The following is a 19631-nucleotide window of genomic DNA, read 5'->3' as shown; positions in this document are numbered from 1 at the left end:
GATAGCAAAGAGTTGTTAAGGGGGATGAGAAGATGGTTTGATTTTGAAATGGTGTTTTTTGTGCCAACAAGGATTATTTCTGTTTTGTTACTGTTGAGTTGTAGGAAATTGTTAGAAAACCAGTGATTGAGCTCAGTGAGACAGTCGGTGAGGATGGAGGGTGGGTTAGTGGAGCCTGGTTTAGTTGAAATATAGAGCTGTGTATCATCGGCAGTAGAAATGGACACTGAATTTGCATGTACTTATTTACATGTATTTACATGTAGATGTAAACACGCATCGGTGACTGCACACCCGCGAGACACACAAACAGCTGAGGCGCATGAAATGCATGTAAATTGTGCACCAACATTCTCACTGTGAAAACCCCCAAAATGTCACTTATAGATTTAGAAATATCATACATGATTCCTCCCTGATACAGTGACATGGTGTTCTTCCGTTCTTCACCTGCTGACACCTGGAGCTCGCTGTATAAACATATTTTTCTCTTTGCTTTAGTCATGTTTGTACCTGCCGTTTTTGTGGCTGAAGATCGTGTTTAGATTGTGCAGTGGAGACAATCGTCATTTGACACAAATAGAAGACAAACTGCTCACAACAGCTGAACCAGGGCACGTTTGATTCAGCCTAATATTGGCACTATTTGCTTTGTGAATCCAGCGCTGAGAAGGAGCAGATAATGGGAGCAAATGATGCAATAATTTTAGAGCTAAAACCAGACACAGCACATTTTTTGTGAATCAGGCCCTGAGTTGCACAAACAAAGCCTAAAAGGAAGTGGAGAGGCCTTTCTCCATTTTCTGGACTTTCCAACAGCAAGGAGAGCCTCAAAATTAATATTTGTCCTAAAATCAATGTTGTCTTATTTCTGAGTAACTTGCAACAGTAAAGTAAACAGCTGTGAGCTCATGTGGGCTGGACCGTGTGACTTTAAAGCCTGACTGTAAAGCCTGGACAGACACGATCAGGGAGCCAGCCATGATGGAGGTGGTTCACGTAGCCGTTGTTGTCTTCAGTCTTCTGTCTCTCGGACAGTCGGCTCCTGTGAGCAGCTGTGACGAGCTGCTCCGACCCATTGACATCCAAGGAAAAGAACAGGTAAGATGCTCCTAAGTCACCTGGTCGTACCACTACAAGCGGCTTTAATGTCATTTTTAAAAAAATGATCACGATTTATCACATCACCTCAAACAACTGAGAAACACACGATCTGTTTCAGCTGCTCGGAACATGGACTTACATCGGAGACACCACAGACCTACCCGGGTCCAAAGTGTTGACGAAAATGTTTGTGGAGACCGTCTGGTGGAACGTGACTGCTGTCGACCAGAGCAACGTCATTGTCAATTTTCAGAATCAGAAATCGTAATTTCAAACCTAATTTTGAGGATCTTTTCTTAGTTTTTGTCCAAACAGTGCCTTGAGTTTACACTGATGCAAAAAAATAAATTTCCCTTTTCCCCCTTTTAAAGGTTCGGACTTTGCTTCAGTATGTCTTATAACGCCACTGTGGAAAACAACAATCTTGTTATGGGTGAGTAGAGAACTAACAGATTTGCACTTTGTGTTCAGCAGTGGAGAAGCACGTTTTGAATATGTTGTGTATGTCTTTGTATTCTCAGTGCACCCCTACTCCTCCACTGCCGTCCTGATTAACACCATCTGTCCTGACTGTATAGTCATGTACTCAAACTACACCCTTGGGAGCAGCACATACAGCGGCCTGCAGCTTCTGAGTAAGACCTGTCGAATTCAGACCAACTCCATATATACAACTAATTCAGTAAATCAGTCACCAGACACAAATCAACCAATATCTGTCTGATATTTGATTACTTTGCGATACAGCACAGCAGCGATGAAGAGTAACTGGTTTTAACTCTAACCTTAAGCACATTGTTTAAGAACTGGTTTTACTTAAGACTTTTAAAGATCTCTCACCTTTATTCTTCTTTTCTGCTCAAGTTAAACACAGATTATTAGACTTTCTGCCACTACTTTACAAATTCAAATTTGATACAAAAGCATTGTAGCCTTAACAAAATACAACATATTACTTCAACCAGAGATTTTTAAGTTCAGGTTTTACGCCATAATTACAATGAATAATAACAAAATAAAAATGATAACCAATAAAATATTATAAGATTGTGCTGTAAACATTCTCATTTGTCATATCACTACAGAAGTCAAGAACAGCAGCTGCTGTTATTAATTTTAATGCCATTTTCAACAGATCATGAGTTTTGTTATTTCTTGATAACCAGGTTAGCTTTGTGAGTACAGAAATCTAGTTTCATCTTATCTTGAGAAAAGGTTTGCTGTAACTTGTTACCTTGAGAAAACAAGCTTTTTTTCTTGAGATAATGACATTTTGTCTCGAGATTATGACATCGTTCATCATTTTAGTTTTGCTCTCATGACAATTAGAGAGGACTTATAACATTAAAGTGTTACTCAGTGATAAAAGTTTCTTAATGTGACATTTTGAGCTTGAATTTGTTGCCATCCCGACTCTCCTGATTTAGAAACCCCCGTTTATTGCAATTTTGAAATAATTTCTAGTTATCATAAAAAACAAACTTTTCTAGTTCAAAAGTAATTATACTAACCCATTTTCTCAAGAAAACAAGCTTTGCTATCTCAAAATAAAGGCATAATTAAATTGTTATCATGACCAAATAGACCTTTTTCACAGAAACCGGAAACTCATGAACGAGGGTTAACTCATTTCTGCTGCACCTGTGACTTAAATAGATAACTTTGAAGTGATGCTCCGTCTTATAGTTCTCAGTCAGAGAGCATGGAGAGGGAGACAAAGGCAAAATTTTCCTCTTTTGTGTCTATTCATTTGAGGTGGGGAGTAAAAACTACTTTTAGATGCATCACATTGCAGACATGGAAGATTCTGGATCCTTTTCCAAATTCTGGTAATGTTAAGAAACACAAAAGGCAGAACTCAGGAGTGTGGAAGTGCAGGGCGGTCTATGCCACGGATCAAGACTCACGCACAAGGTGGCTGAGCGAGCTATGTGACTGAAAGTAAATTCATTGGAAGCATACAAATACTCTGCGTAAAAAATAGAAACTACAAAGAAGTAAAGGGGGGGATGAATCAAGATAATTAAAATGCATTGATATTTGTTTTATAATTGCATTGGAGCACTCGGAAAAGTAATCAAATCGAATCGTGAGGTGCTTAAAGAGTCCTGTCCCTTTTATTCATATTGTTTACTTAAAGAACATTTTGCAATTAGATCTGTACTTTGTTACAGTATTATAATTACTATCAGCATTAATAATATTATGCAATAGCCGCTCTGTAACTCAGCAGATATTTTTCTATGTAAAAACACCAACAATACATCAGTATCCTCACCACTTCACCTCAAGCATCAATAAATCTTTCATGTTCAGATCATATTTAAGGCTCAGCGTGATTGAAGCATCTTTCACTCTGTAAATCTGTTGTTTCCACTTGTTCTGTCTCTCAGGTAGGAGAACCAAAGTTTCTGCTGCTGAGTTGGCCGAGTTTAAAAAGCAGGTACGCTGTCTGAACTTACCAGATGCGACCATCCTGGATCCAGAGAAAGGTACCCACCCTAAATCCTTGTTGTGTCTTGTACGGCGTCATTTCTCAAATTGTACATGTCCACAATAATATCTTTTTCTCCTAATGTCAAAGTGATTAAAGTAGGGTTTTACTGTTTTAACAGTAAGAAAATGCAGACTGTGTCTGCACTTTGGCATTAAGTGCACAAATGGAGCAAACTTTCACTGATTATCAGGTCTGGTGTAGGTTGGGACCCAAGAATGCAGGTGGACTCAACTGAGGATTGAACTGAAAATTACTTTTATTTCAACTTTTTTTTTTTAAAAAAGAGCTGACAAACAAAGAACTTACTAAAATACAGATCACAGGGAACACAATAAGGAAGACACAAAGAGCAGACCCAACTGTGGTAAGACCAACAAGAAACCACGGACAAGAAGATGAACAAGACTGAATATAAAGGCAGAGCTAATGAGGTAGCTAGGAACAGGTGAATGATTACAAAGTAGGGACAAGTGCAGGTGAGAGTGACAGGCTGACAGGCAAAAACACTGAGCTGCAGATGACACAAGCAATACAGAGGGCACAGGGAGCCAAACTGCACAACATATAATATTAAAGACAGGGAATAAACTTAACACAAGGATAAGGAAACTACAGAAGCAGGAACGAGAACATAACCACAAAAACCAACACAAATGACGACCAAAAGAACAACTCCAAAGGCACAGATCCTGACAGTGATGGTATCATTAACACAAAACAAAGCAAATTACAGAACAATAGTAAATAGGTTTGAATATAAAAAATACTCATACGCCCATGGTGAGAGGCGTCCGGCTAGTGTGGGGCTCCTTATAGCTCCCTGGCTTGGCGCCTGTGTGTTGGAGTTTTCCCCAGTAGATGAGAGAGTAGCTTCCCTGCGCCTTTAGGTGGGGGAATGGGCTCTAACCTGTGGGCTAAACTGCAATTCAGAGTACCCAGTCCTCTTGGTGTCCTTAGCTGGGGTGTTGGAAGGTGTTCCGGCTGGGGACTCCGTGGTTTTGCTGCAGGACTTCTCTTCTCACATGGATAACGACAGTGTGATGTGGAGGGGCGTGACTGGGAGGAACGGCCTTTCTGATCTGAACCCAAGTGGTGTTCTGTTATTGGACTTCTGAGCTAGTCACAGTTTATCCATAATGAACACCATGTTCGAACATAAGGGTGTCCTCCATAAGTGCATATGGCACCAGGACATCCTAGGCTGCAGGTCAATGATAGACTTTATAGTTGTGCCATCTGACCTGCGGCTGTTTGTTTTGGACACTCGGGTGAAGAGAGGAGCAGAGCTGACAACTGATCACCACCTGGTGGTGAGTTGGATCAGATGGCAGGGGAAGATGCCGGACAGACCCGGTAGACTCAGAGGTGTACAGAGGGTTCAGCTGGAAACGCCTGGCAGAAGAACCCATCAGAAAGATCTTCAACTCCCACCTCCAGCAGAGCTCCAACTGCACCCTATCTGAGGCGAGGGACATTGAGTCCGAGTGGGCCATGTTCCGCACCTCTATTAATGAGATGGCTCCCCTGAGCTGCGGCCGCAAGGTTGCTGGGGGCCATCCTCAAACCCGGGTGAGGGAGGCTAATACTGGAAGAGGTGGCTGTGGAAGAAGATGTCTGGTCCTCCCTAGCTTAAGCTGCTGCCTCCAAGACCCAACTACGGAACAAGCTGTTAATAATGGATGGATGTATGTAAAAAATACAAATTTTACATGAACACGTGCCTCCTAAAACCCAACAGAACAACATCAATAGGGGACAAAGATCCCAAAGTTACCAACCAGAGTCAGAGTTCTGCTTTAATCTGAACAGGATTATTTATAGCCAAATATTTTGTGAACCAGGGTCTCAGTAATTTGATATTTTCTTGACTAAATAAAATTAACTCTAAATTCTATATCTTTCAGGTTTTTGCCCAGATCCATCTGTATCCAAGGAAACCCAGAGTATGGATCTCAGCAGCATAAACATTGAAAGCCTTAGTGTTATGGAAAAGTTCTTAAAAAGTGAGAAAGGAATTCAGGAGATTGTCGACATTTTCTCTCAGTTTGTTGGCTCTGCAGCTGAAACAAGCAAAAATTAACCCGGTCAGAAATGTCAAGGCAGCGTCTTTAAATGGAAAGAAATGCCCACTGAAATAAAGCTGCAGAACAAAAATGAAGCATGACTTCTTGTCTTCTGTGGCACGTTTGTTTTATGTTCTTATGGTCAAAATGATTTAGGCTCTTTGAGTAATATGGAAAATATTAATCTGAAATATTAGATTTGCTCAATGTGGGTTTTTTGAACTTTCTAAATGAATGTTTCACAAGTTTTCCACCTTTGAACCTGAATATGGCACATTGATACACAACTATGGGATTTTGTCCAAGACAATCAATACCTAGTGAGGGACTCCAAATGACTTAAATGCAAGTCATCACGATGGGACTCCTTATTCTGTTGACAGTCACTCAGACGTTTTTTTATAAAGCAATTCATACAGCAGAACGTGATGCCGCAGCTTTACAGCAGATAGAAACAACCAAAAAACAAGCAAACAAAGTTGGAACAGTAATAAACTGTAAATGAAGAATAAACAGTGATGACAGTAACTAAAGGGACTGAACTGAGGAAATGCTATTTTACAGCTCTTAATATTGAGGAAAAATAGGCAGTAACCATTAAAACTGAAATAAATAAATTGATGGCCTAGCAGTACTTGAATGAATGCATATTGTGTTTTAGACTGAGATCCTCTTATGCTCAGAAATGATGCAGTTGTAGCAGTTTTGGTCAAACACTGCCCTCAGTGTTTGCAACATAGTTCACACAATAAAAGAACGCTGGAGTTCAAGAACGCAAAGCTGGCGCGTTAAGGTCGGTGTGACGCAGGCTCTCTTTGTCTTGTCTTTGTCCACATTTGTGCAGCTGAGTTTTGAAACCGATGAGATAAACTCTATTTTTAGGAAGACTAGAAAGCAGAGCACTCCAATAGTCAATCCTGCAAATGATAAAGACGTGCAGGTCTCTGCTTTAAACTGAGAGTAAACTCAATCCGTGTCAGCTTCAGACATTCAAAATGTTTCCTCCTTATCTCCTAATCAATTAGGAGGTTGTACAGTGCTCTTTTAAATGCAAGAGGGGACATCTGTTTGCTTATTTTAAAAAAAGCCTTAGTCTGTTTACCATTAAATTAAAAAAAACTTAATTATTTGTGTTTTTCTGTCAAGCAGATGCTAAATTAAATATACATTGTTAGTGTGAATATAGCACATACAGCAAACATAAAACATAATAAGTTTAGTTACAGCTTAAATTTGTATGCTCAATCATTCCTTGCTTCTTCCATCAGGCTTCCTCACAAAAGAAACCTGTCGCTCTGCTCCTGAAACTGGTTTGTTGTACTTAAAAAAAAAAATGATATGGTTTGAATTTGACTAAAAGACAATCAGATTTGTTACTTTTTAAAATGACCTTTGTCATTCATGTAGGTCTTAAATTTGAACCATAATCCTGAAACCTTGGTTAGAAGACTGGCAAAATATACCTGAACATATTTAAAATGGGGGAAAAAAAAACACTCCTTTAGGATTCAGTGACTTCTGCTTAATAAAGATGATTGATAAAGAGAAAGAAGCCCCCTGGATTTTATTGTACATTGTTTAAGTATTTTGTTTGGGTATGAGACACGTGAAGGTCCAAATTTCTCTTATAGGTGGGCAGAGCTGGGAACGAGCAGCCTGTATAATAGAAAAAAGACAGGATGGCGTCAGATAAAGAGACATTTTTTAAAAGTCTGTTAATAAACTGAGGGATGAGCTGGACTGGAAAAAAATAAACTTATATTTTCACATTTCCTGTTTTCTTGTCATTAATTGGACCCATGATGGCATGTCTTTTTTTCCTTTTTATCATATAAAATAAAAAATAATACATTTTTTTAAAAGTTTTTGCTCAATGTTTTTCTTTGGACTTTTGTGGAAGGAACGAAGGCTTATTACCGAAATGTGATTCATAAAGTTGTGCTCTTTCATTTATTTTCGTTAAGAATTGTTTGATATGTAATTTAAATTTTTTTTTTATTTGATGAAAAGCAGTGATTGTTTTTTACATTTTTGAAGTTCCACCTATCCAAATGGCGTAGAAAAAGTAAAAAATGCACACCAAACAACAGCTTGGGTCTCCCTCAAATCCCTCAAGCTGAGAGAGAAGCAAGTACACACACAGAGCATATGTTTGTGGTTGTGGTTGTGTGTTTTTGTGACACACATCTGCACAAAAAAAAAAAACCCTACAAGCTGCAGTTGGCTGTCCACAAACAGGCGGCTGATAAACAGAAACTGAACTGTAAACTAATACTGTCTTCTTTTTTCTCCGCAGTCGTGGCCATTTAAAGGATGAGGATAAAGACTGATCAATCTGCCGTGACTGATTAGTTGGTAGATTGCCCCCAACTAGCCTTAGAAGGGCTTCATGTTCTTGGAAGTCCTTGCGTAACCCATTCCTGTAAATGTTTTGGTTCAAGTTGATGTTTGGGAGCAAAATCAATTGACGCTGCTTTATCTGTGGTTTTCTAATCAGCAACAAAGTCCAGTCAAAGGGATCTGAGCAAATACAGTATTTAGGCAGGGGGGATGACTTTCTGTAAAACGTATTGACTCAGAGAGTCAAAAGAGCCTGCAAAGGACAGAGGTCAATGAATATGTGACGTCTGAAAGACCCGGGTAAAAGATGTGATCGCCGGAGACAAGCAGCAGCTGCCCTGTGGTCCAGACAGGAGAAAGTGGGTAAAAGAAAATGAATGAATGAAGGAATGGTAAAAAGGTGTCCTATAAAATAGCATTAAAATACCTGCAGCAGATATACTCTTGTTTAAAAAAAAGTACAAGTTTTTGTTTACATTCGTTAAAATACAGGCAAGGTTTGTTTATTAAAAATAAGGCTCAAACTGTGGAAAATAAGACTTTCCCAGAGGTTTACAGCAGTAATTGTTACCCGAGTGCACTATATGAGGATTTATTTATTTACCTCCACCAAGCAGCGTTGGTTTGTTTGTCTGTTTGCAAAGTTACTTCAAATCTAATAAAAAGATTTAGATGAACTTGTCAGGTAACGTTGGTTGTTGTCACAACAAATAAGTGATTGAATTTAGGTGGTAATCTGGTCAAAGGACGCCTCATGGGTTAGAGATGTCAACCAAACCCCAGAGCTACCAGAGAACTAACTCCAAAACTATGATCAACATCCTGAAGACAAAACACAGCAAAAGAAAGGCTTTATATTAGGACAAAACCAATCTGTAAAATTATATCACATGACAAAAGGTTGCCCATCGCCTTGTTTATTGGTAGTTTATAACTGTACATACATCTACATGTGAATATATCTCTCCCTCACACACACACACACATACACAGTACACCCAGGATCTTATAAAAAAAGACTCATTTTCTGTGCAGAATTCAAGCAGTCAGATCTCTGAAGTCCATTTGCATCTTGCATACACTGTGCACACACACACACACACCGTTTCAGAAAAACAAAAGCCCCGCGCTTTGATTGACAAAAATCAGGAGTGAAAAACAACAATAATAATAAAGCGACGGATGAACCGATCTGCAAACCGGCAGTAAACTAAGTGAAGTTGTGTGTTTGTCACACTAACACTACATCTGTTTGTGTGGGTCCGTGATGTGTGTGTGCTTCCATCGCAATCTGAACAGAAAGACATACAGACAATGGAAAAAGGTTAGTCTTCTTTACATTATACATATATATTTTTTTTCAGTTTTAAAAGCAGCTCCAAATGCATAACTGCACAGTTATTCAAGTAATGTGCGGCCTTTATAATGAACGGGACACCCTGGCGTGACTTTGGAACATACCTGACAAGAAGATATACTTTATGTTTTTTTAATGCTACATTTTGTAGTTAATCTCCCCTGAGTGCCAGTTATACAATCACCAAAGCTGAAAAAAATAAAAAAGAAAACTAAAACCAAGGTGGCTTTGTTCAAATTAAAAGTTATATGATCTCTGTTAACATAGCTGAGTGTTTGGACACTGATGTGATCCAAAAAAATAATAATAAAGCCAGCTTTGTTGGGCTCACCTTTCCTCTTACTTTTTCGCAAATGTCAGGTTTATTTAATAAAGATAAAATGTGCTTTGCCAGAAAGTGGCTGTTAAAAAAAAAAAAAAAAAAAAGAGCCACTTTTACAGTGAAGCACAAATATCGGCTAAAGGTGTCAAACTTCAATTCAAATCTTCTTTCTTTAGAAATTTGCCTGCAACATTCTTCACGATTCTCCGTTGATTCAAAGGGTAACCTTTTTATCCCATGTTCAAAACTGTTTTTTTTATAAGTATAAAAATATTTATTAGTGCAGCTTTTCAACCATGCTTCTGATTAGGCAGCAGTCTGTTTCTACTCAAAGCTTAATTTTTTAGAATCCAACAACAACTTTAATAAACACAACATAACCTCTGTAGTAAACCCAAACCTCTGAACTTAAAGAAGAACAAAAAAAAAGAAAAAACCAGCAGAAGTCTGACGCACATCTTTATGCTTCACTGAACACAGGCGAATAAGTAAAGATTAGCAGGTAGGTGAAGCAGGCCATGTAAAGGAGTGAAGGACATAACAATACTGTGCTTTCAGTGTTAACACATGACCACAGAGATGAAGGAACAAAAAAAATGTGTTATCAATAGTATATGCACATCAAATCACAAATAGTAGCTATGGCAAAATAAACTGATTTAAAAGTGTTTGTCATGTCTGATTTTTCTAAAGTTCTTTCAATTTTTTTGCTTGTTTCTCTGTTTGACACTCAAACTCGATTTGCATCGACATGGTAAACAAATCCTGAGCTAACAAAAAAAAGTAAAAAAAAAAAAAAAAAAAAATCCAAGTCTCTTCATCGTCTCTCCTGACTTCTAATGGTCACTTGAAGAAAAAAACAAAACAAACCAACGAATTCATGTAAACTGTGCATGACAGAGAAGGCCAGCGGGAGTCAGAGTGTGTGATTGTCACTGGTGGTGCGCAGGGCAAGAAGACGTCCGACAGATGGTCGCCGAGTTCAGCCGCCCTCGGCCGGAACGTGTGGCTGTGAGCTCTAGTTTGTCCTCCGCAGCCCCGGTTCGGACGAGCGCCGATGTTCGCCTCGTGTTGGCTCCGTGACCGCCGCCGACACAGACCCAGGTCACATTTCCAACAGCTTTATTTGCAGGTGTGAGCTATTAAAGTGTTTTAACATGGTCTGACTGTGCTGTGTGCTTAAGTTCGTAACCAAGACGTCCCCGTAGGGCTCGATTCGAGCGTCCAGCCTCCAGCTGTGGCTTTAAAATCCACATCGCTGCTCATGGCTGGTTCTCTTCTAAACGCTCCACGGACTGATGCTGGTTAGAAGCAGCTCAACAGTCCACTAGTTCCACAGAAAATCCCCCCCCCTTCCTGCCTAAAAAAAAAAAAAAAAAAAAATCAAACGTGAGAGTGCTGGATTTGTAAACAAAGACGTAGAGAAGGTACGTTGAAGGCCAAGGGTTAAAAGAGGGAGGGCAAACGTAAACAAATACTGGCGTATTTCAGGGGGAGAAGCCGCTCGAGAGCTTTACAGTCTTTTGTAGTTTAGTGACGGCGCTGGGGCAGAAGGATGTTCTGGCCCGTCTGTGGTCAGGCTAGTCCGGTTTAAAGATGGGAATCTTAGGTAGGAACTCTATTAGGATGACCTGCAGAAGGTAAAACAAAACAGGCTTTCAGTCAGGAGAACGAGGCGACTTCATTCATGGTACAGAACACAGCAATCTTTGTAGGACAGTAATTATTTTTCCACATTATTCATACGGATACTGATCCATGTTTTAATTCTATTTGACTGTTTTGAGCAACTTAACCCAACGCTGTGCAGGGCTGCCAAATGCAATAACAGACCCAAAGATTTCTGCAGCATTATGACCAAGTAGCTTTAAATTTCAGGCACTCCATTCAAGGATTCATCCTCAAACGTGCTTTAATTTGACAGCATTCATAGGCATGTTTTAGATACAAATCTTACATCATTCAACTCTGCCTAACTTACAGAGCCTTACCCATGCCTTGGAAAGCAATAAAAAACAAGGAACCTGATAAAACCTTTCTGCAGAGAAACAAATCAAAAAGAATCCATAAAGGACATGTGCAAACCCATTTACAGTTTGCTATCCAGAGACATTTTGCTTTTGTTTTCCTCATAGTGCAGTGGTTTGGCTTTGGATTAACCTCCAAACTCTACCTAACAAAACTTTTTACAGTAGTTTGTGTTTAAAGTTTCTGCTTTTAGTCAAATGCTTTAAGACATTTAAAATAACTTTATTATTGTTAATGTTAGCACTCCAGGTATGAGATGTGAATAATGCTCAAGTCTACATCCTATTATAGCTATATAGCTTTGTTAATGACTGAGTTATAAGCATTTTTGTGTTTGCTAAGGTCAATAAGATGTGGCAGCCATCCTGAAATGGACTCACTCCAAAAGTTAATCTGAGATATAGATTTACATCCAGTGACTATTTCTGAAAGTTTTATTTAAAAAACCACCAGTGTTTAATGAAATATTTTATTAACAGACAGACAGCTAACAGAGGTTAGATCTTATGCGATCTGTTAATGCTCGAAGTACGTGTTGAGGATCATTCTCAGCTACTACCACACTAAATATTAGCTCAGTTGCTATAAAACTGGTTGAGGTAGACATTTTTGTGTTTGCTAATCTCACTTAGTGGCCATCTGGAATGGGGCTGAGTCCAAAAGTTAATCAATTGTATACATCTAATAATTACTTTTTTTTAGAGTTTCATTAAAATCTGTTCACTTGTTCATGAGATATTTTGCTGACAGCAGATATAAACACCCAGACATACACATCGTTGCTCTGTCGCCTTCAGCATTGGCATATGCACAGAGCCCACATATATACTCACATATTCCATCATGTTATTGGTTTCACACTTCCTTTTACTAAGTTTCCAGTGCAAGCACAGCTGTAAACAGAGACGGTCGATTAGACATTTTCTATCATTAGGCAAAAGTCCAACACCAAACCACGCATGAACAGTTAGACATCCACAGCACACCTTGTGGTAAAGTCTGTTGTTTTCCCACTCCAAAAGCTTCTCCATCGATCTCCTCGTCTGGAAGACAAAAGTGACGTCAGATCTGAGAGAGCCATCACCAAAACGGGCAAACACAGCGTGGGTGGCGAGCACCATCAGAGTGCAGGACAGAGTTGGGGACGTCTCACCCTCTTGCTGAGACAGATGACGGGCCACAGGCTGAAGCCCAGAGTGCAGCAGCAGCAGAGGCAGCCACACAGGAGCCACCGCACGTTCACAGGGAGGGTCTTCCTCAGACAGCTGTTCACGCGGTTGATACTGGCTTTGAACTCCTCTGGAGCCACCTAATGGAAACCCAGAGTCATGGACCAGGGGCTACAGTTTCAATGAAAACGTCCTTATATGTTACATTTATTATTTCCTGGCCTTCTGGGTTCTTTAGCCAGCAACAAATATTTCATGTTTTTCTCGTGGCTGGTGTGTACATTTTAAAAAATAACATATATATTAACTTAACTTATGCAGAAGAGGTGTAGAACTCCTTAAAAGGATACAACTGAGATCATCTTACTTTACAGCTATATGACAGAGCTGTAGCCATTTTGGTCAAAATTTGTAAATGCCAGAGTATGTGATGAGGATGACTCTCAGCTACTACTATACCAAACCTTAGCTCAATATCTGGAAATCTGACTGAGTTGTAGCCACTTTTTTTGCAGTCTGTGGGCGATTAGCTGTGGTGGCCATCTTAAAATAAATTGACTGTAAAAGTTAATCTGTTGTAGATACAGTAAGTGATTATTTTCTGAGAGTTTCTTTACAATTCACCTTTTTGATCACGAGTTACTTCACACACACGAGCAACAACAGTGCACGACGAAGCACAGAAATGCAAATCTCAGAGCCCTCAAGAACCCTCCGTGTCCACCAGCCAAGGACCACTCCATCTCACGTCCTCAATTAAAGCAACCTTATAATGAAAAGAGACGCTAATCTGACCTGACTGATTTGATTTAAAAAATGCGTTGCAAGTTAAATACGAGTTTCTGAAAGAAAGAAAAGAATCTGTGGAATCCGTCTAAAGATCCTCCGACTGAATATTTAATCTTTTTTTAAGAAGAGAAAACATGTTAAACATTTTAAGGGTCAGGACTAATAAATCCAACAGAACTCAACGTTTGGCTGTGAGGAGAGAAAAAGCAACAAGGTGAATTTATTTGCAAAACCCATCTTTGGTGGGAACAATAATAAAGACAGCAACTGAAGGGCCATTCTATGGCAGCACCAAAAAGTGCAGGATTTATGGTAAATGTGTCAGTGTGTTTGGGTCTCATCTGCTGAGGATAAAGAGAGTCCAACACTAGAAACTGAGACAAAATCTTTAACTTAGTTGAAGTAAAACTGGTTTAAATAACCATGAACATGATACCTATTCAATACCCGAACAAAATGACCTAATAAATGTCTTGCGTAATTTTGTTTAGATTTTCAGTTTGGTGAATTTTTTTCAACTCTTGGGGTTTACAGGTGGCAGCATTTCCAACCGTTAATATCAATGCTCGGCTGACTTTTAATTATTTGCACAAATACTGCAACTCTAAAAATGCAGAAATATTTTGTAGTTAATATGAATTCATAAGTTTAGTATGTTTAAGGTTGAGAGATAGAGCAGCAGTCCATGCTTGTGTGGTAGCTACAAAATATAGTTAAAGTGTGACATGTAAGCACAGATGTGCATTTATACATTTTATATCAGTGTTATGGAGACGTATGATGGTAAATTACATTTTTCGCAGCCCAAACCAGCAAAAATGATAACACCTGGCTATGAATACTCAGCACATAACTTGAAGTACACTGCACTCACGCAGAGTTCAAAAAGCTAAAACACTATGCCGTCTTTCTACCATATTTAGTCGACTACATTGTGATCATGATGTGGTCAGCGAGGACACGAGTAAACAAGGAAACGTTTCAAACACAATCTCTGAGTTAAAAAGTATGTCCCGTGTCCGATCAAAAGCAAAAACGTGGCTTGGCCACAAATACTCGGATGATAAACACAAAACACGCTCACCTTTCCCGTCAGTGCTGAAGGAAATTCTGACTCAAACTTGTTACTGAGTCCAAACCTGTGAAGAAAGCAGAAACAAAAGGAAAAATGTTTACTTTATTCAGACTAGGATAAAACTGCAAAACCTACCCAGCAGCCTTCAGGGGTTTATTGGACTGTCTTTAATTGATATGCGTCAGGACACACGTATAGAAATGCGTGACTTTACAGAATCACTTACTGCTAATTTAGAGTCTAACCCAGCTTTAGTCACTTGTAGATATTTTCAGAATGACCTTTCTGAAAGATTTCAGCCCACAGCTGCAAAATAGTTTTAGCACGAAGAAAAGCTCCACAGAACACCTCCATTTTTCTACCCAAGAACGTAATGTGTAATCTCTCCTCAGCTGACATAGAAACTGATAAAATGGGTTCTTTGTAAGGAAAAAATGACACGATTCACTGAATTGTGAGGGTCAGTCATAGGTCAGGGTCATGAGGAATAATTCACCCCAAGAAAACATTGATTTATAGCCTCAGACGGCACATTTTCATTAATGTAACTTTGCTGGATGTTAAGCACATGCTGATTTCTGTTACGCAGGTGTCTGAAGCCTAACAAGCAGCTCATCAATCAAACCACATACTATTGAGAAACTGGGAAAAGAAGAAAGAAGCCTTGGGTATATAGGAAAGATAAAGAAATGTACGCATTTTAAGAAAATGTTAAAAAATGTAAGTTGTTTTGAATGCAATGATCAGTACTTGAGGAAAACCTCAGACAGATAAAGAATATATTTTGTGTGAATGACATCAGTTCTGTTTACAATAGTAACACTTCCACTGTTTATATTTATAAAACGGTTGCTTCTCCAGCTTTCCATAATGTTTACTGATCATGCTGATGGCAGTACGCATTGTCCTGCACATTTTAACCATACAAATCATTTAATGCATTTATAGGACTTTTCAGAAACCGTTCGTCAGCTTTAGAAAGTTTTTTATGTCAGCCCAACTCTTCTTCAATTGTCCTACAAAAAGGTACAAAGACTGGACTGAAAATGAGACAAAAAGCTTTGACATTATGGGCGGTTTCAACAATGTACGCACGCTGTTGTTTGCTTTACTGTAAAGTCCCAACACTCGGTTTAGCTTTCTTTCTTAAACATCTTAACACTGCATTTCCTACAGCAGTGATTCCCAAACTTTTCATCTCCCGTCCCCCAAATAAGAAGGGACAAATTAAGTGAGACTCAAACATCACTATTGCGGAAATTAAACAAGAGCATAAAGGCATGAACAAACAGCATCACTTTCATCTCTTGTATAAACTTAAAGTAAAGTTTTATTTTAGCTGTACAAATCCCCTCGAGACCCCCAAATCAGTGTTCCTCAACCCCCAGCAGGGACCCCACATTAGTTTTAGGAACCAGTGCGATACAAGAAGGTTGGTTAGGCCCTGAGATCACAGATTTATGATCACATCAATAAATCTCTTATCAGCAGCTGATAAAAACATTTGTCCTAAACTAGACCATGGGACCACACTAAACTATGTAAACTTTTAAACTGTTTAAATTTAATTTGTTTACTCTGAACTTGAAACGTCTGCCTCTATGCTGACAGTCTTCAACTTCAAAATAGAAGTATAGTTGTTTTATTTTTAATTTTTACTTATTTAGTTTGGGTTTGCCATGTCCGGGATGACTGAGAATCTACACCAGCATGTCTGAAAGTGTCACTTGTATAAACGACACAATAGGTTGACTGAAAAAACACTTTTACTCAATGTGTTGTAGGTTCACCAAAAGTGAATATTTGTCATGTTTGTAAAAATAAAAAATAAAAAAACCCAGCCGCCACACAGTTGCTCACTAACTTAGCCTGCTTTAGCAGCTGAGCTAGCTAACACGGCTAGTAGTTCTTCAACCGGCGGACAGTTGTCCTCAGACACCGCCGCTGAGACTCATTTCCCGGCCACCACCCCTAGCGAGCCCCGCCGGCTGCTTACACGGTGACGTGCCCGGAGCCTCGCACCACCACCGGGTCCGGAGCGTACTTGAGGAGCTGTTCTTCCGCGGCCCTGTCCTCGTCCTCTTCTTCCTCGTCCTCTTCGTAGATCTCGTCAAAGTCCTCCATCATCTCACGACGGCTCGCTCTCGGGTCTCTTCCCGGCACTGACACCGGGAGAGACACGACGCCGGCAGACAGCGAAACTCGGCGGAGGGAGAAGCGCTCGGAGCGGAGAGGAAGAGCACGAAAATACCAAGGAGTTCAGACCGAGAGACGGAACAAAACATCAACATCCGCCGCAGTTACTGTACGACACCGGAAGAGCGACGGACGTGCTTACGTAGCTTTACGTCCTACGTCATTTTTTCCCCCTTTGACATTCGCCTTAAAATTTAGACACAATAATAAAACAGTTTAATATTGAGTATTAAAGGAAAATACTGCTAAAAAGCGGTATAATTCCTTTAAATCGCTTTGGGTTATAATGGAGAACTAATTAACAAATACATGCAGAATTAGAAAAATGACAATATATTCTTACTATTACTACTTCTAATACTACTAATAATGATAAATGTAATTTCCCTAGGAGATTTAGTGCAAATTAAAACGTTGTCAATAATTTTGACCAAAAATATTTATGTGTGTGAGTATTTAAAAAAAATGTTTTGCTCTCTAAAATTTAATATTTTAAAATTAATTAGTTTAGTTAGTTCATTCTCATGTAATTTTGGAATGTTGATTTATTGTTTTTTTGTTTGTTTTTTGCATTTATTACTAGGTTTTACTGTTTTAGTCCTCCACAATCATTTGTTTAGTGTGGCAAAATAAAAAAAACACATATTGGAAAATAATAAATTTCAGCATTGATAACATAAATAAAGTATAAGATTTAAAATATAAATACAACGTTTTTGAAATGCAAAATAAACTCTGAGTTGGTACTGGGATTGCTGTAAGAATTAAAATACTTCATATGTTTTTTTCCTATTTAAAACTCCGTTGTTTTTTGTCACAGAAACATAGTTTGTAAACATTCGATGCAGGTCAGATCAAATAATTTTAAAAGCCATTACATTCCTCTAACAACAAATTACACCTAAGATTGGTCTTCTTAGTTTAAAAACAATAAATAATAAAAACAATGTGTAAAGAATAAGTTTAATAACAGTTTATTTAAACATTTTTTTCCATAGAAATTCAGTTTGTTAGAACACCTCTGACTGACATGATTTGTTTTGACATATATTAATGTTACATGTTAAACCACAGCTGTGGGGGGAAATGCACATTTTTTTCACAACTCCAAAATGAAATTCTTTAACAGTTTTGAGAGTAAGTAAACATAAATTAGAGTTCATAAAAAGAAAAATTAATAAAGCAATTTTATTGCGTTTTCTCGATATTTATGATGCGTTTACATAAATAATCAGAATAATCCACATATCCAGGAGGAAATCAGAGCGCTACAAACACCGGATGTTGAGCAAAGCGCCCTTCAAAATATAACACAATTACTGTTATTAAAAATATATTAAGGTTTTATCCCTTTGTTTTTTACAGATTACACTTACATTCGCCTTATATGTATAAATAGTATAATTTGCTTAGCAGGTAAAAAGAAAATCCAAACATAAATTAACAAATATCCGTCAAAGGATCTTATTCTGAAAGGTTTTAACGGAAACGCGCCTTCCTCCGTTTAAAGCTAAGATTGCCCGGTTCTGCTGGGTGAACGACAGAGAAACACGGAAGCGTCTCTATTCAAGCTGACTGTAAACTGCTTATTCATCAGTCAAGAGCTACATTTATCCAACACGTGTAACATTGTTCTGAAAAATACCAACATTTTCTGTTCCGGAAGTGAGCAAGTGGCTTGTTTCGTTTCGTAAACCCCATGTTAGCCGCGGATATCCTATGATGCTAACTGAAAACTTTAACATGTTCTTCAAAGTTTTTAAAGATGTATTTCCAGTTCCTTCAAGCGGAATCGTGACAGTGGCCTTATTCTCATGTGTTTTGTTTTGTGTTGAAACATATTTTGACTTGACTCAGGGGGTCCTCAGTATTGGGTCCATTGTCTTTCAGAGTGGACACATACACAGCCTTCTCCTGTATCCTTTTTACCACCAGACTGTCGCTCAGCTTCTCCTGAACATCACCGCCCTGCTGTTTTTGTGTGGCAGCGTGGAGAAAAGTGTTGGTACCGTTCGCTTCCTGTTCCGGTTCCTCCTGCTATCCTCCACCAACGGCCTGTTCTACAGCTTCCTGGATTTCCTGCAAGATGAAGACATGCAGACTCACACTGAGGGTCTGCTCCCGGTGACCCTGGCCTGTGTGGCTCTGACCACCATGCACACAAAAATGACCAAAGGTTTTCTCTGCGGGGTCAGTTTTCCTTCTGTGGCCCTCCCTTGGCTGCTCCTCATGATATGCACCGTTCTGATTCCTCGTAATGTGCTGCTCTGTAACGTCATAGGCATCCTGATAGGGTGGGCGTGTGGGAAAGGATGGCTCTCTCTTATGGACGTGTCCGAGGCCAGGGCTGCGCTTCTGGAGAAGATGGTGCCGTTCAGGTTGTTGAGGACTGTCAGCGGAGGGATGTTCATTCCTGCGTCCACAGAGGAGAGGAGGAAGACCCTGCTGCCACAGATAAATCCCACTCCTGGGTCTTACCCGGTCCAAGCTTATGCTCCTTTATCCAGCCTCAACACTGCTAATACCACAGGCACAACTTACGAAGGCTGGCCACATTTAGCCAGTTCATTTCCGAGTTCTGCACCACCTCTAAATCTTCACGGACATCTGTCACCACTTAGTGTTGGACACAACCATGGACACGGTTTACCTCATAATGTTGGACACAACCATGGACACGGTTTACCTCAT

The 19631-nt window shown here is 39.3% G+C and overlaps 3 protein-coding genes across 3 annotated transcripts; 2 read left to right on the top strand and 1 right to left on the bottom strand.

Annotated features, from left to right (window-relative positions):
* Positions 1-949: 949 nt before the first annotated feature.
* On the top strand, positions 950-5759 carry LOC108241515. Its single transcript, XM_017425702.3, has 6 exons — positions 950-1101; positions 1223-1368; positions 1476-1537; positions 1626-1739; positions 3498-3596; positions 5506-5759. The coding sequence occupies exons 1-6, from the start codon at positions 982-984 to the stop codon at positions 5679-5681; spliced, it is 717 nt and encodes a 238-aa protein (XP_017281191.1). The 5' UTR covers positions 950-981; the 3' UTR covers positions 5682-5759.
* Positions 5760-8905: 3146 nt separating this feature from the next.
* Positions 8906-17050, bottom strand: chic2 (cysteine-rich hydrophobic domain 2). The gene is made up of 6 exons (XM_017425827.3): positions 16741-17050; positions 14754-14808; positions 12865-13020; positions 12698-12754; positions 12545-12604; positions 8906-11314 (listed from the first exon to the last, which is right to left on the bottom strand). Exons 1-6 carry the CDS (start codon positions 16869-16871, stop codon positions 11264-11266), a joined length of 510 nt encoding a protein of 169 aa, XP_017281316.1. The 5' UTR covers positions 16872-17050; the 3' UTR covers positions 8906-11263.
* A 1406-nt stretch (positions 17051-18456) lies between these two features.
* Positions 18457-19362, top strand: rhbdd2 (rhomboid domain containing 2). Its single transcript, XM_025007936.2, has 2 exons — positions 18457-19130; positions 19222-19362. The coding sequence occupies exons 1-2, from the start codon at positions 18660-18662 to the stop codon at positions 19228-19230; spliced, it is 480 nt and encodes a 159-aa protein (XP_024863704.1). The 5' UTR covers positions 18457-18659; the 3' UTR covers positions 19231-19362.
* Positions 19363-19631: the final 269 nt, after the last annotated feature.

This window comes from Kryptolebias marmoratus, linkage group LG3 (genome assembly GCF_001649575.2).
Source record: "Kryptolebias marmoratus isolate JLee-2015 linkage group LG3, ASM164957v2, whole genome shotgun sequence".
Lineage (NCBI taxonomy): Eukaryota > Metazoa > Chordata > Actinopteri > Cyprinodontiformes > Rivulidae > Kryptolebias > Kryptolebias marmoratus.
The sequence above is the reverse complement of the archived record's forward strand: the minus strand, read 5'-3'. Positions and strand labels throughout refer to the sequence as shown.